General features: G+C 36.6%; 2 protein-coding genes across 3 annotated transcripts in view; one reads left to right on the top strand and one right to left on the bottom strand.

Annotated features, from left to right (window-relative positions):
- The window catches only part of LOC138712351 (low density lipoprotein receptor adapter protein 1-like), a 239,842-nt gene that overhangs the window by 30,039 nt on the left and 184,068 nt on the right, over nt 1-25,735 (top strand). The window lies entirely within an intron of this gene.
- On the bottom strand, nt 2,061-11,033 carry LOC138712350 (uncharacterized). The gene is made up of 2 exons (XM_069844012.1): nt 9,451-11,033; nt 2,061-2,976 (listed from the first exon to the last, which is right to left on the bottom strand). Exon 1 carries the CDS (start codon nt 10,736-10,738, stop codon nt 9,452-9,454), a length of 1,287 nt encoding a protein of 428 aa, XP_069700113.1. The 5' UTR covers nt 10,739-11,033; the 3' UTR covers nt 2,061-2,976; nt 9,451.

The raw sequence follows: 25,735 nt of genomic DNA, 5'->3' as shown, positions 1-25,735 counted from the left end.
TCTTGTTAAGACGGCATATAAATTTTATTTCAATTGCGGCTTTGGGGATCAGGATCGTGTCTGGGCACCCCATGTGAGTTGTAAAACATGTAATGCAAGACTGACTCAGTGGTTAAAGGGAAGAAAAGAGCACTTACCTTTCAGTGTACCAATGGTGTGGCGTGAACAAAACTACTACGAAGATGACTGTTATTTCTGCTTAACCAATGTTACTGGATTTTCTTAAAAAAATAAGAGACTTATTCAGTATCCTAATCTTCCATCAGCTATAAGACCAATACCTCATGGAGAAAATTTACCTGTTCCCATTCCACCTTCTCCATGGCAAGAAGAATCGGAATCTGACATATTGTCATCTGATGATGTGCAGCCCTCTACATCAAGGGATGACGTCTACATTCCAGATGAAGAGGAAGAAGAAAAGCCACATTTAATAAAGCAAGTAGAACTCAACGATCTGGTACGTGATTTGTACTTACCTAAACAGCTGGCTGAGCTTCTAGGATCTCGTCTTCAGGAATGGAAGGTGCTGGATATACTACTGTTTCAGTATTTAGAAACAGAAATAAGGACCTATTGCCATTTTTCATAGTTACAGATTCTGGAGTTTGTGCATGCAGCGATGTAAATGGGCTAATGTTAAAACTAGGAATTGGATATAATGCTGAAGAGTGGCGCTTATTTATAGATGCTTCTAAAATTGGTCTGAAAGCAGTTTTGTTACACAATAGCAATAAACGTCCCTCTATACCTGTAGCATACAGTGCAGCAATGAAAGAAACATATGAAAACATGTGTCATATTCTTCAAGCCATTAAATATGAAAACCATTGTTGGAATATTTGCGGGGATCTTAAAGTTATTGGTCTTCTACTTGGAATGCAGAGTGGATTCACTAAATATCCTTGTTTTCTATGTCTCTGGGACAGCCGGGATACTCAACATCACTATGTAGTCAAGGAATGGACAAGAAGAGAAGATTTCACTCCCGGAGAACATAATGTAAAATTTAAACCTTTAGTTGACCCACAAAAAATATATCTCCCTCCTTTACACATTAAATTAGGACTCATGAAGAACTTTATGAAAGGTATGGACACAACAGGCGAAGGATTCAAATATCTACGAAGAATGTTCCCTGGCTTGAGTGATGCAAAATTAAAAGAAGGAATATTCATTGGACCTCAGATTAAAAAAGTGATGGGTGACCAATCTTTTTTAGAAAAATTAACTCCAAACGAACTTGCAGCATGGGAGTCATTTAAAAGTGTTGTGAATGGGTTCCTGGGCAACAAGAAGGAAGAAAATAGTGACGAACTAGTTCGGAGTCTCCTTCAAAATTATAAGAATTTGGGATGCAGGATGTCTCTCAAAATTCACTTCCTGCATTCTCATTTACATTTTTTTCCTAAAAACTTGGGTGCAGTGAGTGACGAACAAGGGGAACGCTTTCACCAAGACATTTTATAGATTGAACAGCGCTATAAGGGGAGATGGGATCCATCTATGATGAGTGATTACTGCTGGTTCCTACAAAGAGAGGATACTACAACACACAAAAAGAAAAATGTTTTAAAGCGACGCCTGCCTTCTACTATGTAAATGTAAGTAGCCATTTACATCATTATAACATGAAGGATACTTCATTTCTACTACTAACATTATTATAACAATGGAATATTATGTTTATGCATTCTACATTAGATATTAAAAGTGTGAATTGCTTATATAGTATCGAACTTTTCAGAAGTGTAATAAGGGTAATAACTGAAAATCGGAGGGTGCTGTTGAAAAATGGGTTCCATTTTTGGATTCAGCATAGCAAATATGTGGATAATAACAATATTTCATTTCGGCACAATTTTCAAAGTTAAAATTTGTAGACTAGTGTAATTAATGAAATTGTACCACTTAGAAAAAATTATGTAAAATTAAATAAACTTAAATGTTAGTACTAGAATTTAATTTAATTACTAGTCTAAATATGAAGTAATACAAAACCTCTTTTCCTACTAAGCCAATTATGTAAGAACAATTTTTAGGGAATTTTTAAGGGCATTTTTTTAAAGATTTTTAGGTTATAAATGCATTGTTTTTAGGACATTTTTTCATGATTTATAGGTCATCAAAATCCTAGCCCTAAACATAAACCTGGATTGACATCCCAATAGATCTTAATTTTTTCACCCACTGAGGCAAGGCTAGGTGAAAAGAAGACAAGAGAATTTTTTCCACCAGGGAAACTTTTGTGTAATCAAATTGGAGCTCGCCTACTGGAAGGGGACATGTATAGGCAAAGAGAAGAGGTCACTGGAGAAGTCTTGGGAGCTTCCCATCGCCTTTCGTCACCTCACACCAATGTGCAGTGTGTAGGAGAAACAAAGAACCAAAATTTTTATCTTTGTCACCCTTCGGACACTTTTGGGTCTTCATCAGGTGAACTTCCTCCACATTATCACTTGGCAAAGAATGTACACGTGGCACATGCTTACATTTTAGATACTGTGGTGTGTGGTTGTCGTGTGTATGTACCTGCTGCTGCACAGTTTGTTAAACTTTTCTTCTGATATGCGAAAAGAAAAATTTAATACTGTTCTTTCACAGATCTGGATATACGTGGTGGAATTTACCAAAAATATCCCTCGTTTGATTTATTTCATGAACCCAAACTTTTCGTTCAGGCTTTTCCTCTTCCTCCATACTGGCAATAAAACTATAAGACGAAGCACATTGATTCCTCATCTGATGAAGTAGAACTGTCACTGTTTTGGTAGTAATTCCACTCGCATTTCAGTCACTATTCATGAAAACAACCTACTTCTCCAATAATAACTCTGTACTGACATGCAGTAGAGAAAATTGGTTGTTATTGTGTGGCACTCCAGTGCACTGCAGTGGTGGACAGCCCTGAAACCAATCCTTCTTGTCTCATTGCCTTGTCTCAGTGGGTGAGAAGCTTCGGGTGGTATTTCGTGTCTGAAACATAAAAGAAGTGCTGATTGAAAAACCCTGTAAGAATATTATCACTATACTACCGGTACTGTAGCTTTCAGAAAGATTTGGGCTAGGGTTACCTGATTTTCAAACTGAAAATACTGAAGATTTTGGAAATAATTGCCAATATCATTCCTTCAAGATATTATCGACATGCATTATCTTTAGAAGAATGTTATGTACAGTATAACTGTACGCAAAAGTAATTTAAAATGAATCTCATAGCACTATTAGTACTTAGCACTTGGTTTGTATTCTTTGAGAAACTTCTACAATAAATTTAAATTTCCCTCAACAAGACAGTTGAAAATTAATTAACGAGAATTTGTCATTGTAGATTGCACTTAAAAATATGTAATTACTTGCTATCTTAATAAACTTCAACATGACCTGTCAGGAGCAAAATTGGGATCTGGAGAAGATCTGCTTAAAAATATTCACAGTTCTAAAAAAATGTTGTTTTCTAATGCCAGGCGTTTGACAATAAAGTCATTTGACCTCTTGCACTCCAATATTTTTCAAAGATATTGTCATGGTCAGCCACTGAAGCACAGATTTTGAGGTGTTCCGAATCCATTCCTTGATTTGATTTGAGTCTGTAGTTGCATTTAGATTGGCAACAGGCCATGAGTATTTGATCAAACACCTGCATAGAATTGGAATATAAAAAATACAGTAGTTTTAGTAGTAGTAGTTAAGCAGAGTGAATATAATGCATTTTTAATGTGTAAATGGAATGAATATTTTAATTCTTTAGGATGTGTGAAAACAATATAAGTGAACAGCAAACTAAGAGAAAAAAAATAGTATTTTCATATATCGATACCTGTAAAAAAAATCTGGTAACCATAGGATATATTGTTGTCAGCATGTACAAAAAGTTGAAGAAAGAAGCTGACATATGCATGTGTTAGTGAAAGAAGAAATAGGATTATAATCTCTACAGCAAATAATTCTAAATCAAGCAAGAGTGCAAATACAGGCACTGAGACAGTCGCCACCTCCAACAACCACATGGTCATGTGAGTATTGGGATATTTTAGTAAAGCCAGGACTGTCCCAGAAAAAACAATGAATGGGAATCCTAGATTCCAAATAACTGGTTAACACATAATGCATTTCTGGATTCGACCATACTTGTCATGTTACATGCCCTGCCCATCTCAAATGTCTGGATTTTTTATATTTCTAATTGTCAGGTGAAGAATACAATGCGTGTAGTTCTGTGTTGTGTAACTTTCTCCATTCTCCTGTAGTTTCATTCCACTTAGCCCCAAATATTTTCCTAAGTACCTTATTCTCTAACACCCTTAACCTCTGTTCCTCTCTCAAAGTGAGAGTCCAGAAAAACCAATTATATAACTGTTTTATAAATTCTAACTTTCAGCTTTTTTGAGAGCAGACTGGATAGCAAAAGCTTCCCAACTGAATAATAACAGACATTTCCCATATTTATTCTGTGTTTAATTTGCATTTCCCATATTTATTCTGTGTTTAATTTCCTCATGGGTGTAATTTATATTTGTTATTTTCGCTCCAAGATATTTGAATTTTTCCACCTCTTCAATAAATTATTATTATTATTATTATTATTATTATTATTATTATTATTATTATTATTATTATTATTATGGTAGAGCAGCTGACTACGGACTGGAAGGTCCGGGGTTCAATCCTAGGCAGTGACAGGATTTTTTCTCATTGCCAATCTTTCAGAATGGCCCCGAGGTTCACTCTGCCTCCTATCAAATTGAGTACTGGGTCTTTCCCGGGGGTAAAAGGCTGTCAGAGTGTGGTGCCGACCACACCACCTCATTGTAGTGCCCAGGTCATGGAAAGCATGGGGCTCTACCTCCATGCCCCCCAAGTGCCTTCATGGCATGTTACGGAGATAGCTTTTTATTATTATTATTATTATTATTATTATTATTATTATTATTATTATTATTATTTCACCTAACATAACTAGGAACATTAAATCCAAACTTTTGAGATGGACAGGGCATGTAGCATGTATGGGTAAATCTAAAAATGCATATAGAGTGTTAGTTGGAAGACTTGAGGGGTAAAGACCTTTGGGAAGGCTGAGATGTGGATGGAAGAATAATATTAAAATAGGTTTGAGGAAGGTGGGATATGATGGTAAAGACTGGATTAATCTTACTCAGGAACCTATGGCGGGCTTATGTGATGGTGGTAATGAACCTCTGGGTTTCTTAAAAGCCATTTGTGAGTAAGTATTATTATCATCTACCTAAGTTGTACACTGTATCGATGGATAGAATTCGAAAGGAAATTCTTGATTGTTATACAGGGATCACAATAATTGGTACATGACCTAATATAGCCATTTGTGCATTAAAGCAGGGGTGTCCAAGTTTAAAGTGGCTGAGGATCAACGAGCAGTAATAAAATTACCAGAGGGCCAAAATGACTGCATAATATATTTTTTGCTCAAATAACCTAAAGAAAGGGAATAAAAGTTAATACTGAGATAGACTACTAACTGCAATATGGCTGAACTTCGATGTGTCACCCATGAGTAAAGTGAAAGTGATAATCTGAATTTTTTACTTTATATTGTGTACTTTTTAAGTTTCTGGCATGATTTTAACAAAATCTTTCTGAATTTCTAGTTATAGATACCAGTATGTGGAATTTTCAGATATTCTTTTAGATATTTCGTGCAGTTTTTTTTCTGTGTAGGCCTACCTACTGTATGTCAAGCAAGATGATCATCTAACCCGTAGTATAGCCTTTGAAAGTATTTGACAATCTCCAGACAGCTGATTTTTACCTTCAAATATTGGAAAAGAATGTAATCTTTAAATGTCACACAATGAAAGGGAAACAACTTTTATTTCTATGAAGAATTATATCAGTTATACAAAAAAATTTCAATAAATGATGTGTAATACCAGATGAGCAGGTAACAGGTTTTAAATTCTTTGTGTTAACATTAATTGATATTGATTGATATTGTTGTTGTTTAGTCAACGTCTGAAAGTCACAAGTGATACTTGTGCACTTACAGTGGCCGAAAAAAAAATTGCGCCCCCCCCCCCACCAACTTACTTATGCAGATTGCATAGACATTTAGCAATCAAACTAAAAAAAAAGTGACATGTGGCTACAATTTAACATAGACTTACGATAGTTAACCGCTCATTTAAGAATGAGTTTCTCTTAGATCTTAAAATATAGGATGATGGCAAGAAATGGGCTAGTCTTGTTGATCTGTCAGAGATACTTCCTGATCACCCCCATAAAGAGATTATAGCTGCCATAAGGATTGCCGCAGGACACAACTGCCTGGTGGAATATTTATATAAACTGGGTTTTTTACCATTACCTTAGTGCGTCGTTTGTAATGAGGAAAATTCTATTATGAATTGGGAACATTCAAATGTTTGTAAAAATCTTGTAAATTTTAAATCTTCTATGGGGACTTTGTACTGGTCTGCCAGAAACCAAATGATGATGTATCAATTTGGTTGAGCATTACATACATACATAGATAATAGGCATTTGCGAAGTAGGAAAATATCGACAATATATTTTCAGCCATATTATTTTTTTCTTTTCTCAAAATTTTGCCATCATGAGCTCGGGCCAATGTGGTTAATAAATACGAGGTTGGATATGTCCCCTGATATATATACGTGTTCAGGGATATGACCTTTATTTTTAATTTTATCCAGGACCTCCTATAGGAGGTTTCTTCCGAGGTTTTCCACAGCCGTGGGACTGAAGCCGGATGGTCTATGGCGAGTCCTTGGGATCAACCCCTTTGATTTGATTACCCCCCTTTGATTTGATTACCTGGTTGGGGTTTTCCGAGGTTTTCCCCAACCAAAAGGCAAATGCCGGGCAATATTTTGGCGAATCCCGGACCTCACCTCATCTCACTACATCTCGCCAAAATATTGTAAAAAATTGCACAAAATTGTAAAAATTGTAGAAAATTACTAAATTGTAAAACTATAAAAATTCGTAAAAATTGTAACTGTAATATTGTAAAATTTTGACTTGTTCCACATCTTAAAGCTTCATTGCTCATGTAAGATCTGTGGAATAAAATGAATGAATGAATGAATGAATGAATGAATGAATGAATGAATGAATGAATGAATGAATGAACTGGAGAATATGGAAGTAGAAGTACGTTTGTCAGTGAATGCGGCTCTAAGCGAAATTTCTTTTTTCTTTTCTTTTTTTTTTTTTTACGAGTTTCCAGCTTTGAGTCATTGTTCAGTAATGTTAAGCATTCTTATTTTATTTCATTTTTTCTGTCTTTCTTTTAGTCATTTGAAGCTACTTATAGATGCACATATATTGGTGTTATCAATGTTTAGTAAATCATGCATATTCAAAAGGAATAAAACACTATATACTTGTTACTTTCGGAAAATAATGCGGACTTACAAATAATATATTCTGTACCTTCTTTATCCGGTCGGCTGGAAAACCCGCATTTGTGGTGTGTCACTGACAGCTGAGTTGTAGGAGGGCTGGGATAGGGTAGGTATTGTTTCTAAAGCAGATAGGGTCTAGTTGAAAATCGATATCCATGCTTAGAGAATTTAAGGGTGCTATTCATAGACATTTCGCTAGCCCGCGCAACAAGCGTGATAAACTAGCCCCTGCTATCGACTGGTTACTTGTACAGGATTCGCATCGCATCGCATATCGCATCGCATCGCATATATCATATATCATATATCTAACACTGGTTTATGAATACGGAACACGTTAGTTCGCTGATCATCCACCTGAAGCCCGCGCTATGAATGTCTATGAATACGGCCCATAGAGTTTAATTGTTAACAGTTTGTCGGTGCATAAGCCTACAGATTTTTCCATTTTCCAGTTGTGAAGCGAGTACTTTTTTTATTTTATTCGTGTGCATTTAGCATGTCTAAAGCTAACTCACAATCGGTTAACGGGGTTAACCTAAGGCAGATTGTTTGTTAATTCTGCGAAGATATTTCTCCGCTGATCAAAATTATTCTTTAAATGTGCAGAATGAAACGGATAGCAATAACAAGTTCATATAGTTATCAATAAAATAATGCTGTGTGATACTTGGTGGGAAACAAATGAGAATCGGAGCAAACAGTTGAAACTGTGTTAAAATACTTTTCGCACTAGTGTTAAAAGGCCTTTTAGCATGCTACCACACAATAGTAAATTTTTAACACGCTTGGCTAGCGTAGTAAGTTCTACTTTTAGGAATGGCTGTCTAAAAACATATTTTAAGATATATGCTAATTTATATAACTTTCAACTGCCTCTTTTCGCATATCCGAGTGCAAAAATTGTAGCGCCGAAGGTTATCCAACATTTTCCCTTTAATGAGTTGAGGAAAAAACAAAAAAAAAAAAAAAACATCAACCAGGTAACCTTGTCGCAACCAGGATTTGAACCCGAGCCCTCTCGTTTCACAGTCAGACATACTAATGTTTACTCCACAGCAGTGGACCGTTTGTTTTTTGTTTTTTTTATTAGGTTATTTTACGACACTGTATCAACATCTAAGGTTATTTAGCGTCTAAATGAGATGAAGGTGATAATGCCAGTGAAATGAGTCCGGGGTCCAGCATCGATAGTTACCCAGCATTTGCTCCTGTTGGGTTGAGGGAAAACCCCGGAAAAAACCTCAACCAGGTAACTTGCCCCGACTGGGAATCGAACCCGGGCCACCTGGTTTCGCAGCCAGACGTGCTAGCCGCTACTCCACAGGTGTGGACGTTTGTTTTGTTACAGGCAGGAGTTTGTGGTATCAACATAACTGTTGTTGCTAGGCTTGCCGCACTGGCGAGCAGTATTTTACTTAAGGGGAGATTAAAGACTGAAGGGGTGTAATTTTCACATTTACATTGAAACTTCAATAACTTGGGACACACTTGAGCCACTGTAACGAAATTTTGCAGAGATATTCTAGACATATGTGTGCATATACTGTGTAAATATGAAGCAGATTGGAGGTGTAGTTTCGATGATATTGAAATTTTCATTTTGTAATTAGAAATAATTGATCTTAAAAATATAGTAATTTTTATGCACCATTTTCTCAGAAAATATCATAGAACATTGATTCAAACTTTGCACACTCCAAAAATGACTTATAAGAAGGCAATTAACGAACAGGCAAGTATTATAGAACAGTCATACCAATAAAAAAAATGTTTGCAACTTATAAGAATTTAATATTCTTAAATTTCATACTTTTTTCAATGCATAATTAGTCACTGTTATGCAATCAATAGTCCCACATATGTAATTCTTCATCAATTTCTGTAATATATTAAGGTAAATGTGTGTGCAAAGTTTCATTCATTTTGGTTAAGTAGTTTCTGAGAAATTCGTTCATAATTGTGAAAAAATATAGTTTTCAGAAAAACTAATTTAAAAATAATTATTACAAGAAAATCTATTTTGCACCATTTTGTGTACCTTAAAACATTCCTGGAGCATAGTGGTTCTGTCCCTCCTCTGTTTCTTCTTCTCTCTTCCTCTTTTCGTTCCTCTTCTTCACTCTGGCTTCTTTTGTGATATTACTTGCTTCGACCTCCACTTTCTGGACACGTTGCTTGTCGATCTTCAACAATGCTGTCCTCATGTTCCTCCCACATCCAACGTCGATATTTTCCAATACATTAACTCTGCTTATTGCCCCTTCATTGAATGAGAGCACAGCATCCCTTACTCCAATCTTCAAGGTATCTAACCCCACAAAAACTGTTTTAGGCACACGGGTCCAAATTAAATTATTAAAACTCTCATTTGCATTCTGTGTGCGCCCATGCAAGCACTTCCTCAGTAAATTTTCATCACTCAAGTCTCTAAAAATCGGTTTCATCAGGTTCATTACAGTTTCTGGTAGAGAGTGCTTATGTTCATAAACCTCACCAGACACTTCGGCTCTTCGATATCTGCACCATGAATCAGCACCCGCTGAACACAGACCATGTTGTGGTGTTTCATCGGTGGAGAGCTTGTGAAAGTAGGTGGCCCACACTGCTTTCCTCATGGAACTAAGGTCATGACAATTATTACGGATTGCCAGTCCATAATATCGCTGGATGTTATCAATTTCAGTGCCTGTCAGTCGACCTTTCCCTGATAGTGCCTTGCCATCAGAGAGCTTCTTTCCTTTCCATTCATTCACAAGCCTCCATAGTCTTGCTCCCATTCTCTTTTGTATATGCCCTATGCATTCTGTCTTCTCTATTTTTATGTCACCATAGGGCTTGGCTTCATTCACAGCAAGGTGAGCCTTGGAGTCACCATCCCCTAGGAATTCAACATATCGTGCACTACGTGCATGCTCAGATCTGCAAAATATCTCTACTGCTCCCTTAGCTTCCATCCCTCCACTAGGCCCAGCATAGTTAGCATGGCATATGTGGGCACCTACTTTCAATTTACATTTAGAGCAATATTTGGTGAGGCATTCGACATCTATCACTTTGCCTGTGGCTACTGATGTGGCTGTCACTACACCGCTAAGTGATGTATGTCCTCTTCGTTGCCAAGTACCATCAACAGCAACAGCAATGTCTGTGGAACCATTAATTTCCACAGTTTCTTTAGCAGCATTCATCATCGATGCTGTACTAATTTCTTTTATAGCCCTGTTGAGCATGCTGCTGTAATTTTGAAAAATTGCAGGTGGAGGTGGTAGGTCTAAGACTGCACAGAGTGTTTTAGCTGCTTCTAGTCCCTTTCCTATGCACCTCATACCATACACTAATTTGACATTTATATCATAAAATGAATGCCTCGTAAATTTTGAGGTTCTCTTAGAGACATTCAAGTTACAATGTTTACATTTCAAAATAAGTTTCGATGCGAGTCCACGCCTATTTTCAAGATCTTCAGTTATATACACACTATCTACACTGCCACAATATTTACATTTTACATTGTCTTGAACGAGATTCGAAATAGTATCTAAATTTACAATGATATTATTAAATTTCTGACTGTTATTATATGCTGCTTCACTTTCTATATTATTTAAATAACTAAGCTTCTTCTTAGAAGAACTTGGTTCATGGTTAACCATGGAGAACTGTTCCGTACAGTTTCATTGTTATGTACAGACTGCTTTCTTGTATGTATGTTGCCAGTGAACTTTCTCTTCTTAAAAACACTCGTACTTCGTCCCATATTCTCAAATCACACCCACAATCAAAAAAACAGACCAAGAAAAACTCAGTAACAACAAGGTCACTTTATTCTTTTCCATTTCCTTTCGATAAATCGAAGACAGGGTTGGCAACAAAGAAACTGAAATATTCTCTAACCAGTAAAATTTCTCTCACGTTGATATATCACTTTTATATCACGATATTCAACGAATTATCTAATGATACAAACGAAAACGAATCCAGTGGGCGTGGCAGACCATTTTTAAATGTCAAACTAAGGACGTAACTAACGTCAGAATCATATATAACTATATATTTTTTTATTCGCAATGAAATGTAGAATTTTTTTAACCAATAATAAAAAATAGTCATTTTTGGCGATTTCAGTAATTTGACTGGTCTCCTAAATTGAAACAACTCATCCTGCTTGTGGTTTTCATTTGCTTTCCTAAAACTCTATGTCGGGATGAGTCCGAAACGAAATGAGCCACGGACCTACTTTGTTCCACCATTGTATGTTTAGTTATTTTCCAACATTTAAAAGTTGTACCCTGCCACCCGCATGCCTTCGAGGACTTCTGGATGAGCTAATTTTGACCTTCGCTCAGGCCAAGGGCCCACTTTCTTTGATTAGTAGGCCTAAGGATTATGATGCGTACCACTCTTTATATCATATAGTTTTAAGTGTTCCATTATTTTATATCACTGGTTGCATGATACAGAACTGAATTGTTGCGAAACGCATAATAAGTACAGAGCACACATTTTATTTTTCCATGCTCGCGGAAGTACGCGATGCTGAGCGTGGAAAGATAAAATGTATGCGCTGTACAAATGACACGTTATGTGTCATCTTCAGGACACAAGTTTATTAAATTCTGAGTTCCATTTTTACATTTTGATATTCCAAAGGTAATTTCTTACCGGTAATACATTTTAGATTATTAAAACTCTGATTTTGGAGACTATATTATTCCCTGAAACTACATATTCATAGTGATTATTTCATAAATTTTGTAGGCGTAGGCCTACATAATTGCACAATTTTCAGTATCTGATTCTGCGTACACAAGGAAAGAAAACAACTCCTTGCTATAGATTAGACAGAGTTTCTACGAATATTACGAATGTAGTTCTGTTTTAAATGTAGTTCTGTTTATAAGTATGCATAAGGATGTAATTATTTGACTTATTTGAACTGTTGTATCAGTGAAGCAAGGTGAGTCAGTGAAGTTATGGTTTTACAGTGAAGTGAACAGTTCCGATCAGTGATAATTTATAGCGTCAATGAAATGTGTTCTATAGTGTCAGTGAAATGTGTTACAGAGTGTCAGTGAAATTTGTGCTGAAGTGTCAGTGAAATGCGTCATAGTGCCACTACAGGGAATGGGATGAGAGTAAAGTGAAAGACTATTGAAACTTATGTAGGGCCTATACATAATTATGTAGGTTGTATTGTAAAATTAGGTATTTTATTTATATTTTATTATTATTGTGTTAAATTGTATGGTGTATTCTTATTGTATTGTGTATAAAATTTTATATGTGTTGTAAAATTGTATTGTGTATTGTACATTTTATTGTGTATTGCTTATCAATTTATTGTGTATTGTTTATATTGTATATACCACTGCCACTGAGTGCTTGCCCACTTGCAGTGTAAATAAATACATACATTATCACAATAACATTCTTTATGTTCTGTATGGGAAGGGTATCCTCTCATACCAAATGTCTTGAACGCGAATATCAGGAGATCTAGCCCCGCCTTGGACTTAGTGGCCATTAAATACACACAAAAAACAATAATGGAAATGCAACTGCGATTAGAGGTGAAAGGAATGCACATTCCAACGGCGACTGCGTGCATCCAACAGAGTTTGGTGCAATGCCAATAGGATCTGTCTGTTTACCTGTCTGAATATCAACGACTTTTATTCTTTATGACATCTTTTGATTCCAAATATTCAGACCGGTATATAATTTCAAATTCTTTTCTATATAGGATTCATTTTCTGTTGCTTCTGTGTGGTCTCCTGGTTGTACAGGGACATCATTTTATTTTTATTTCAATTTTTATTGTACCTGAATTTTTTAATGTACTTCACTCCCACCTCTTCTACTAACGAAGTTCAACCGTCCTCCACACAGATCCAAGACCGCATATACAATCATAGTAGCCTTACCGTCATAGCAAAACAGTACGTTCCAAAAATATGTTCGCGTTTTCCACTGACGAAAGAGCTTTCAATATTGAATCATTTTCGCATAAGTACTGTCGTCCATTTGCCTACGTCGTATCCCGGTTTCCCCCACCAGCTTTTATTCGCCAGCTAGTGGCTGGGCTGTCGTCTTAGCTCTTTTCTGAGAACATTAATTTCTGTTAGGAATTGGACGTCTACGTAATATTATACAACTGTTTAAAATAACTTAACTGTCACGTGATTTTCTCCCTTTCTACGACCCTACGACATAACCACTTGGACGGACAGTAGATAGTATGTCTGAGTAATTTTATCTTTATGGATCGAACAGAAGTGAAGATTGAATTTACAGTACGTAAGGTACTCTTTTATAGAGTAGGTACAGAATTATATCAATATGAGTTACTAGTACGAAGGACGAAACTGGTAATTGGGATTAGGTACAGTAGTCTATAGTGTGATAATATGCACATTAGAACTGAAGCCTGTATCGAAATGAACGGCCACCATTTTCAAACATGTGTTTAAATATCCATATTATGATTATTTTTCAATTTAACTTCATTCTGTATATTGTACGTTAATGTGCTGTAGACAGTATAATATACACTGCATAATGAATACGTCCACATGGACAGCTCAATTCGTGAGTAAAAACACTCACTGTGAATACTGTACTGCATTTTGATTAAACAAAAACTTAATGAAAATGATCAAACTCAAAAGCGCGATATTTCCTAGTTTACGTAAATGGATGAACTACTTTTCTTCCCTCCTATACCTAGTAAAGTGATTTGTTTGTATATTACGCCAGTATCATCGAACTCCAGTCGTGGGTAGCAAACGGCGTTGATCCAACGGTATAGCCAGGTTAATATTAAAAATGTTAGTAAAAATAAAATTATGTCCCTGTACTAAATCTTAGTTAATAATAGAGAGTATAATAATAATAATAATAATAATAATAATAATAATAATAATAATAATAATAATTTCATTCTATTAGAGATCCCGAAAGGCCTTTAGTTTGACGAAGTATTAAGGCTTCCCACTCAAAGAGATACTCTGTGTGGTGACTGGGTTGAAGAACAGTCCCAATATAGCCCATTCATTTCGTAAAAGGCGACTAAAATGGGTACCCAGTGACAGGGGTGTATAACCGAATCACACTGTCTCCAGCGGACATAAGTGTGGAGACCTGGTCCTCCAGGTTGGGGGGTTGGGCATGAATGTTGAGATTCTCACACCGTAAAAGGCCATTTTCTCGAAACTTCAAGGTTGAAAACTCCAGGAAGAGATGGGAAGATGAAGTCAGACACGATGCCTTCAAACTACTGGGGATACGAACATGAAAAACAAAGGTTAGAGATAGTACTGTATTGAAGGCGGGGTAGAGGAAGCCAAAACTAAGCTTGAGAAAATAAGGGGGAATATAAAATGAATAAATTAAGGAAGAAGAGTAATAATGACCGGAAAATAAAGAATAGGAGAATGGGAATAAGAGAGAAAAGTAGAGAAAAGGCGGCCGTCGTGAATTAATTACGAGACGAGAGAAGAAAAATTGTAATGGGACTCAAAAAGAGAGCTCCGGAGTGGAGTACTGGTCTTTTCAGGCCTGAAGATACGATCAGGCCCACATATTTGTTCCGTCTATTTCATTCTTACTCAACACGTCTCCTTTAAGTTGAAATCCCTCTTTAATCTAGTTCCATTCCAATGTTTAAGGGCGTAAATTTAATCGAGATTTTTAAATTCCTCCATTTCATTAAGATAAATGTAGTCTTGACTTTAGCAGGAGGATATCCAAGCCACGGCTGAAATCCCGACTCACGGAAGAGCCCGGAAAATGTTATCGCCTAGTTACAAGTTCACGCTCGCTATTACATCTGATACAAAATATAAAAAATTTAGAAAACAATAATCGGTTTAAAAGAATGACAAAAGTAATTTGAAAGATTTTCCGTCTCTTAGGACTTAAACAATTGAAATTTAACTTAAGACTTTATGTCATACTTTAATAAAAAGAATAGAATATACATTAAGTTTATATTTAGATTTAAAGAAATGATGCATAAAACTATAATTTTATTATTACAGCAATGTTGCTCTTAATTGAAGACCTAACTTCCTAAAGGTGTTAAGTGCCAAATTTTCAAATTTTATTTCATTGAATCTAAGGGAAGTACATTCATATGAGCATATCATACTAAATTGTCTTTGTCGTGGATCAACTGTAACTCATTCATGTCCCAAAAGATGGTGCATTTCCAGTGTATTTTAATCAATATCTCAAAGTTGTTTTTGGCACTTAGCACCTTTAGAATGTTAAGTCTTCAATTATTCTCAAAGGAATGAGAATGTAGGCCTAAATGCGCTCAAAGGGACCGATATTTGAAAGTACAAGTTGCACCTACAGACAGTATTAATTGATCATAATGATTATACTTTTATTACAGCTCACAACGGAGAATAAATACTACTGTGGCGATGCTGATGATTACGATTATGCTAACGATAATTTTGAATACATTCCTATGATTATAATCACGACTATTATAATCATGACAATGATGCTGTAGCTTCTTATGTTAAAGATGATGATGGAGCTGATTGTTCTACTAATAGGTTAATTGTAACTGCAACGGCAATGTTGACCGTGACTATGGCAATGACAATGTGGAATATTACTATGGTAATGGCGATGTTCTTGATGGAGAGTCAGTTTGTGCTATGACTATCTATTGTGCGATTATAATATGTTGATTGAGAGTGTGAATTCGATACCGCTAGTTATGGATATGATACTGATGGTAGTGCCGCTCATTGTTAACATGCTGATGATTATAAGTATAATGCTGCTGATTACCAATCTGATGACGTCGATCACGATTGTGGTGATTCTGATAAAAAACTTGAAGACTGCGATTACGAAGGTGATGAAGCCGTTTATGACTATGATACTGATGGCACTGCCGCTCATTGTAAAGGTGCTGATGAATATCAGTAGAATGCTGCTGATGACCAATGTGATGACGTCGATCACGAATGTGGTGATTCTGATAAAAAACTTGAAGACTGCGATTACGAAGGTGATGAACCCGTTTATGACTATGATACTGATGGCACTGCCGCTCATTGTAAAGGTGCTGATGAATATCAGTAGAATGCTGCTGAGTACCAATGTGATGACGTCGATCACGAATGTGGTGATTCTGATAAAAAACTTGAAGGCTGCGATTACGAAGGTGATGAAGCCGATTATTATTCTGATCACGCCGTTTATGACTATGATACTGATGGCACTGCCGCTCATTGTAAAGGTGCTGATGAATATCAGTAGAATGCTGCTGATGACCAATGTGATGACGTCGATCACGAATGTGGTGATTCTGATAAAAAACTTGAAGACTGCGATTACGAAGGTGATGAAGCCGTTTATGACTATGATACTGATGGCACTGCCGCTCATTGTAAAGGTGCTGATGAATATCAGTAGAATGCTGCTGATTACCAATGTGATGACGTCGATCACGAATGTGGTGATTCTGATAAAAAACTTGAAGGCTGCGATTACGAAGGTGATGAAGCCGATTATTATTCTGATCACGCCGTTTATGACTATGATACTGATGGCACTGCCGCTCATTGTAAAGGTGCTGATGAATATCAGTAGAATGCTGCTGATGACCAATGTGATGACGTCGATCACGAATGTGGTGATTCTGATAAAAAACTTGAAGACTGCGATTACGAAGGTGATGAAGCCGTTTATGACTATGATACTGATGGCACTGCCGCTCATTGTAAAGGTGCTGATGAATATCAGTAGAATGCTGCTGATTACCAATGTGATGACGTCGATCACGAATGTGGTGATTCTGATAAAAAACTTGAAGGCTGCGATTACGAAGGTGATGAAGCCGATTATTATTCTGATCACGCCGTTTATGACTATGATACTGATGGCACTGCCGCTCATTGTAAAGGTGCTGATGAATATCAGTAGAATGCTGCTGATGACCAATGTGATGACGTCGATCACGAATGTGGTGATTCTGATAAAAAACTTGAAGACTGCGATTACGAAGGTGATGAAGCCGTTTATGACTATGATACTGATGGCACTGCCGCTCATTGTAAAGGTGCTGATGAATATCAGTAGAATGCTGCTGATTACCGATGTGATGACGTCGATCACGAATGTGGTGATTCTGATAAAAAACTTGAAGGCTGCGATTACGAAGGTGATGAAGCCGATTATTATTCTGATCACGCCGTTTATGACTATGATACTGATGGCACTGCCGCTCATTGTAAAGGTGCTGATGAATATCAGTAGAATGCTGCTGATGACCAATGTGATGACGTCGATCACGAATGTGGTGATTCTGATAAAAAACTTGAAGACTGCGATTACGAAGGTGATGAAGCCGTTTATGACTATGATACTGATGGCACTGCCGCTCATTGTAAAGGTGCTGATGAATATCAGTAGAATGCTGCTGATTACCAATGTGATGACGTCGATCACGAATGTGGTGATTCTGATAAAAAACTTGAAGACTGCGATTACGAAGGTGATGAAGCCGTTTATGACTATGATACTGATGGCACTGCCGCTCATTGTAAAGGTGCTGATGAATATCAGTAGAATGCTGCTGATGACCAATGTGATGACGTCGATCACGAATGTGGTGATTCTGATAAAAAACTTGAAGGCTGCGATTACGAAGGTGATGAAGCCGATTATTATTCTGATCACGCCGTTTATGACTATGATACTGATGGCACTGCCGCTCATTGTAAAGGTGCTGATGAATATCAGTAGAATGCTGCTGATGACCAATGTGATGACGTCGATCACGAATGTGGTGATTCTGATAAAAAACTTGAAGACTGCGATTACGAAGGTGATGAAGCCGTTTATGACTATGATACTGATGGCACTGCCGCTCATTGTAAAGGTGCTGATGAATATCAGTAGAATGCTGCTGATGACCAATGTGATGACGTCGATCACGAATGTGGTGATTCTGATAAAAAACTTGAAGGCTGCGATTACGAAGGTGATGAAGCCGATTATTATTCTGATCACGCCGTTTATGACTATGATACTGATGGCACTGCCGCTCATTGTAAAGGTGCTGATGAATATCAGTAGAATGCTGCTGATGACCAATGTGATGACGTCGATCACGAATGTGGTGATTCTGATAAAAAACTTGAAGACTGCGATTACGAAGGTGATGAAGCCGTTTATGACTATGATACTGATGGCACTGCCGCTCATTGTAAAGGTGCTGATGAATATCAGTAGAATGCTGCTGATTACCAATGTGATGACATCGATGACGAATGTGGTGATTATGATAAAAAAATTGAAGACTGCGATTACGAAGGTGACGAAGCCGATTATTATTGTGATCACGCCGTTTATGACTATGATACTGATGGCACTGCCGCTCATTGTAAAGGTGCTGATGAATATCAGTAGAATGCTGCTGATGACCAATGTGATGACGTCGATCACGAATGTGGTGATTCTGATAAAAAAATTGAAGACTGCGATTACGAAGGTGATGAAGCCGATTATCATTGTGATGACGCCGTTTATGAGTATGATACTGGTGGTACTTCCGCTCATTGTTAAGGTGCTGATGATTATCAGTACAATGGTGCTGATTACCAATGTAATGACGTCGATCACGAATGTGGTGATTCTGATAACAAATGTGACGACTGCGATTACGAATGTGATTAAGCCGATTGTCATTGTGATGACGCCGTTTATGAATCTGATGACGCCGATTATGAACGTGATGACTCCGATGATGAACGTGAAGACTCCGATTTTGAACATGATGACTCCGATTATGAACGTGATGACTCCTATTATGAACGTGATGACGCCGATTATGAACATGATGTCGCCTATATCTAATGTGACTACGCCTGTATGGAATGTGACGATGCCGATTACGACTGTGACGACGCCGATTATGAATATGATGTCACCGATTACGAATGTGATGACGCCGATTATGAATATGATGACGTCGATTATGAATCTGATGATGCCGATTATGAACGTGATGACTCCTATTATGAACATGATGACTCCAATTATGAACGTGATGACTCCTATTTTGAACGTGATTACCCCGATTATGAACGTGATGACTTCGATTATGAAAATGATGACTCCGATTATGACCGTGATGACTCCGATTATGAACATGATGACTCCGATCATGAACGTGATTACTCAGATTATGAACGTGATGACCCCGATTATGAAAATGATGACTCCGATTTTGAACGTGATGACTCCGATTATGAACATGATGACGCCGATTATGAATGTGGCGACTCCGTTTATGAATGTGATGACTCCGATTATGAATGTGATGACGCCGAATACGAATGTGATGACTCCGATTACGAGTGTGATGACGTCGATTATAAATGTGATGAAGCCAATTATAAATGTGATGAAGCCAATTATAAATGTTATGAAGCCAATTATAAATGTGATGAAGTCAATTATGAAAATAACGACGCCGATGATGACTGCGATAACGCTGATTATGAAGCTGAAAACTCCGATTATGAGTGTGATGACGCCGATTGTCAATGTAATTTCACCCGATTAGCAATGTAAAGGCTTCGATTACTAGTATGATGCCGCCGATTACGAATCTGACGACAGATTATAAATGTGATGACGCCAATTAAGAATTCAATGCCACAGATTACGAATGTGATGCCGCTAGTTACGAATGTGATTACGCCGATTACGATTATGATACTGCCGATGTTACTGATTATTACGAATGTGCATGTTGTTTATGGTTATGCTTGTTATGATTGAAATGTTAATTACGATTAAATTGCTGTTAATTGCGAAGGGAATTTTCATTTCATTTCATTTTATTTCATTTCATTTATTATATTGCATAAATCTTACATTAGCAATGAAGCTTTACGATATGGAACAAGTCAAAATTTTACAAGATTACAATTAGAATTTTACAAATTTTTTACAATTTTAATTTTTTTTACACTTTTTACAATTTTGAAATTTTCTACAATTTTTTGGCGAGATGTATTGAGTTGAGGACAGTGTTAATTAGTATAATACTCCTTTTCAACCTTCCAATTTTCAGACCACCAACTCTTAATTCATCGTACGTTTCTCTTCATTAATTTTCCAAAATATATTCCACAGAGTGGCGTAAGAATGCCGGTGATGACGATTATGTGTACCGGTATTTAGTCAGATTACTACTCGACTCAAAACCAGGTGTCGATGATTTAAACATAGCCGGATTATAAAGCCAGATGATCTTTGTTTTTCCGCTACTTGGGAAAAATGTCTGGTACTTCCAGCTCTGCAAATTCGCCCTGCTGAGAGTTCAATCATTTCACACATCCTTTCAGAGACTCGTAAGCATTTAGCCTATGATGAACTGTGATTTTAGTGCAGTAGGTCTTTCCTCCTCCTCCTTCTTGCAGGAACCATTACTTCATTAAAATGGACCGAGATTTTATGTGCACTCTGTATTGTGAAAGGTGGAAGTATTCATAAAGACAAGAAAAGTCTAATAAACATGGGTAAAAAATTAATATATTTGAAGAAACAAGCACTGTGAAATTGGTATTCTAACAACAGCATAGTTCACCGCTGTGAAGTAACGGTTAGCATGTCTAACCGTGAAACGAGCGGGCCCTGGTTCGAAATCTTGTTTAGGACAAGTTATCTGGTTGATCCATTTTGAATCTTGCGTACACTACTTTTAACACTTGAATATAAGTAATTGATTAACTAGCGGACTTCAAAATATACAGAAAACCAACCATCACCACCACACACATACACAACACATCTAACCACCCCATACAACACAAACATGCTGCATTCAGGACAATGGTACACAAATTATTCAACATACCCGTGAACCAAGAACACTGCAATGAAGAAGTGAACACAATCAAATACATAGCACAAGAAAACGGTTACAATCCAAACATAATAGACATCATCATAAGAAAGACAAAACAAAAACTTAACAAACACAAAAACACAACACAAACACAAGAACACAAGAAATACATCACACTAACATATGAAAACAAAAGCACACATAAGATCGCATCTTCATTCAGAAAGCAGAAATACAACATAGCATACAGAACAGAAAACACACTACAAAGACATCTCAACACACAAAAAACACAAACAAATAAATACGACCACACAGGTGTACACAAACTCACATGTAATAGTTGCGACAAGTTCTACATTGGACAGATAGGCAGATCATTCCAAACACGCTACAAAGAACACATTAAAGCAATAACCAGAGGACACAATACATCTACATATGCCGATCACATAACCAATGCTAACCATACATACAATAACATAAATGCGGACATGGAAATCCTACACATACAACCCAAGAACCAAAAACTCAACACACTAGAACAATATGAAATATACAAACACACTAAAACACACCCTGATCAAATTCTCAACACACAGATCAATTTCAGTACACACAGACACTATTTGACTCCATTTTCCAACACTTTTCAACAATCAAACGCATCCACACAACAGGCAGAGTATTTCGAGATGACGCCGAGATCTAGTAGGCTCTGAGGATGGTGTGATGAAGCACCGAACCGAAAGAGCTATAAGCAGCACAGACTTGCATAATTAACATGAGTAAGTCCACTAGATGTCCAAATTAATGGAACTATTTTTAATAAGACACAACAGATTTTAGGCTATGCGGATGATGTCATCATCACCGGAAGAAGGATACAAGACGTTGAAGAAGCCTTGATAGCATTGGATAAGGAAACTCAGAAGCTGGGATTTAAAATAAATACAAAGAAATCTAAATTTATGTCAGTCACCAAAAGACAAAATGATCAAGTGAAGGAAGTTAAAATGGGAACATACAAGTTTGAAAAAGTAAAAGATCAATATTGACAGCAAATAATGACCTAAGGAATGAGGTACAAAGAAGAATAAATCTGGCTAACAGGGCATATTATTCACTTTTACCAATTGTTAAAAATAAAATAATATCTAGAGAAATCAAAATCAAGATTTACAAAACCCTAATAAGACCCATTATAACATATGGTACAGAAACATGGGTTCTGAATAAAAATACATGCAAACAACTAGCAGTATTTGAGAGGAAAATCTTAAGAAGGATATTCGGAGCAATTGAAATAGTGGATGGATGGAGAGCCAGATATAATAATGAGATATATGAACTGTACAAGGAATCGGATTTGGAGGCGCACATAAGATGTCAAAGACTGAGATGGTTGGGACACGTCACAAGGATGGAAACAACAAGGAAAGTGAAGATTGTCTTCAATAACAACCCAGATGGAACCAGATTAAGAGGAAGACCGAGAACAAGATGGTGGAACTGTGTACGAGTGGATGTGAATAGATTAGGAATAAGGAATTGGAGGGAGTTGGCGATGGATAGAGAAGGATGGAAGAGAGCCATAGAGGAGGTTAAGGCCCACCTGGGCTGTAATACCAAATAATAAGAAGAAGAAGTCCACTAGTTAATCAATTACTTATCTGGTTGAGACATTTTCTGGGGTGTTCCCACAACTCATTAAGAGCAAATGCTAGGTCATTTTCGGGTCTGGTCCCTGGACTCATTTCGCTGGTATTATTACCTTTATTTCACTCTACCATCGTAGTTAATAAACCAAATAGAAAAAACAACAGCATATCGTCCAATGTGAATTAAGAAAAAGGGGTTTAATATTTTGAAATCTAAAAAACATTGGTCCTAAAATTAATATGGTTGAAGAAACAAGGCCTGTGAAATTGATATTATAACAGCAGCCTATTTTCTAATGTGAACTCTTGCTCGTTTCTTCTTGTTGTACTGTAAACAAAAGAGTAAACAGGCAGATATAACACACCCGAAAATAAATGAGCAAACAGCTCACATTAAAATATATGCTGTTGTTAAAATACCAATTTTACGGATCTTGTTTTTTCAAATATATTAGAAGCCATATTTATTAAACTTTTTCCCTTATATTTAAGAATACTTCCTCCTCTCACAATATTATATTCTTTTTATAAACGTTGTGTACATTTACTAATCATGTCATAGGTTAAAATAAAGGCAGATTTATTAAGCATAAATTTTCAGGGCATATACATATATATATATATATATATATATATATATATATATATATATATATATATATATGGGAGAGTCGGGTAGTATCGGACATCGGGTAATATCAGACAGTGAGTTTCTTTCATCTACCACACGATGATAGTACCTGATTGACGTGGTTACGTTTCTGTGATGTCGCATAGAGAAACGTAACCATGTCATTCAGGTACTACCATATGGTGGTATATATGGAAGTCGGCCTCGGTAGCGTAGTTGGTATAGCGCGACCTTTATACTGGAGGTTGCGGGTTCGATCCCGGCCCAGGTCGATGGCATTTAAATGTGTTTAAATGCGACAGGCTCATGTCAGTAGATTTACTGGCATGTGAAAGAACTCCTGTGGGACAAAATTCCGGCACATCGGCGACGCTGATATAAACTCTGCAGTTGGGAGCGTCGTTAAATAAACCATAATTTATATATATATATATATATATTAGTAGGTTATTTTACGACGCTGTATCAACATCTTAGGTTATTTAGCGTCTGAATGAGATGGTGATAATGCCGGTGAAATGAGTCTGGGGTCCAGCACCGAAAGTTACCCAGCATTTGCTCATATTGGGTTGAGGGAAAACCCCGAAAAAAACCTCAACCAGGTAACTTCCTCCGACCGGGAATCGAACCCGGGCCACCTGGTTTTCGCAGCCAGACGCGCTGACCGTTACTCCACAGGTGTGGACTAATTTATATAGGGATCATATGCAGAGAAAGAGGAAGGCAGAAAATAGGAAAGACTGGAGGTTTGCAGTGAAAGACTTGCCCTTGGGCAGAAAACTAAAACGACATATAATACACACACATATATTATAGGCTATATTGAGATTTTTGTAGTTTCATCAATTCTTAGGCCTACTTTCTCCAGATCTGTGATATGAGAAACGCGTTGTCAGTTGACATGCGTTTGTATTCGTATTTCTGTTCAATCGTCTTCTTCATTGGCTTCTGATAAAGCAGAGCCCTCCTTCATTTCTCGGAAATGCCAGCCGTTTGCCAAAGGGCGTTATGTATTCCTACCGAGTGAGGATCACGGTCGCCTGTCTGGGCGGATGGTTTGTTTAGCTGTTTGCTTTTACAAATCAGGAGTGTACAAAGATATCCAACTTTCCTTTCTGTAAGCTAAGAGTTTGATTTTGCTATCACTATGTGTAGTCGGAGAACTGGCCATTGTTTGCCTATGCAAAGACAAATAACGGTAGTCCTAAGAAACAAGGTATATATATATATATATATATATATATATATATATATATATATATATATATATATATATATACTAGTGGCTTGTGCAGCAAATACTGCTGCAAACTAAGTTCATTAGACGTTCAAATAAAAATTTTTCAGATTTATTTTCAATGAAGAATACTTGTCTTTTTGATAGTTATTTGCTTCCATAATAATGAAACATACTCCCTCTGAACGGATTTTTTTAGGCCAAATACTTTTTCTTGAACCTATACAACTTCAGTTTTTGAGTTTCAACGCGAAAACGCAAGTATCAATGTCAGGACGATAGCAGTAGCTATTTCAGGCGAAAGTTAAAAAAATGTCAGGTTTGCTAAGCTTTCGAACAATAGCATTTTCGTATAGCTGCTGCATGTAGAACTTGAAATGTAGAGCGTAAAATCATTTTATCCTATTAAGAGTTCCTGCTGAAATGATCTGGAGACTACAAAAATTTCTAGGCCTCTTATTTTATCAGTAAGTAATTCCTTTTTATCTTTCCTTAGGAACTGTAATTTTTGCGCTCTCTCGAGCCAATACTGAAGACAATGACACATATCAATATCTACACTACACCGCCATTAAGTATATGAAAAAGACCCAACCCCACTGGGTTAATAAGTATAAAAATATTTGATTTTTAATAACAATATTATTATCTTACTTAAGTTTTGTAGTTATATATAGCAGCCACTCAGTAAATTATAGAAATGAAGATCTAAATTAAGATATTCTCTACATTTACTTACATAACCACAAAACGTTTCACTTTCATGTCATCAATATAGCATCAATATTATGTACAATTAATGAAAAATAGATGCATCATGATATTAACTACAATAATATTTAATTTCTTATGGTAATAATGTTATCAAACCACCTCAAGTTTCGTAGATTTGAATATCCAATACACAGC

The sequence above is a fragment of the Periplaneta americana genome, chromosome 13 (genome assembly GCF_040183065.1).
Source record: "Periplaneta americana isolate PAMFEO1 chromosome 13, P.americana_PAMFEO1_priV1, whole genome shotgun sequence".
In the NCBI taxonomy this organism is placed as follows: Eukaryota; Metazoa; Arthropoda; class Insecta; order Blattodea; family Blattidae; genus Periplaneta; species Periplaneta americana.
Note: the sequence above shows the minus strand (reverse complement) of the source record. Positions and strands in the feature narration are given on the sequence as shown.

Bases quoted from the DNA above. Each gene is read 5' to 3' on its own strand.
- LOC138712350 (XM_069844012.1), bottom strand. From the start codon at position 10,738: ATGAGGTGCATAGGAAAGGGACTAGAAGCAGCTAAAACACTCTGTGCA.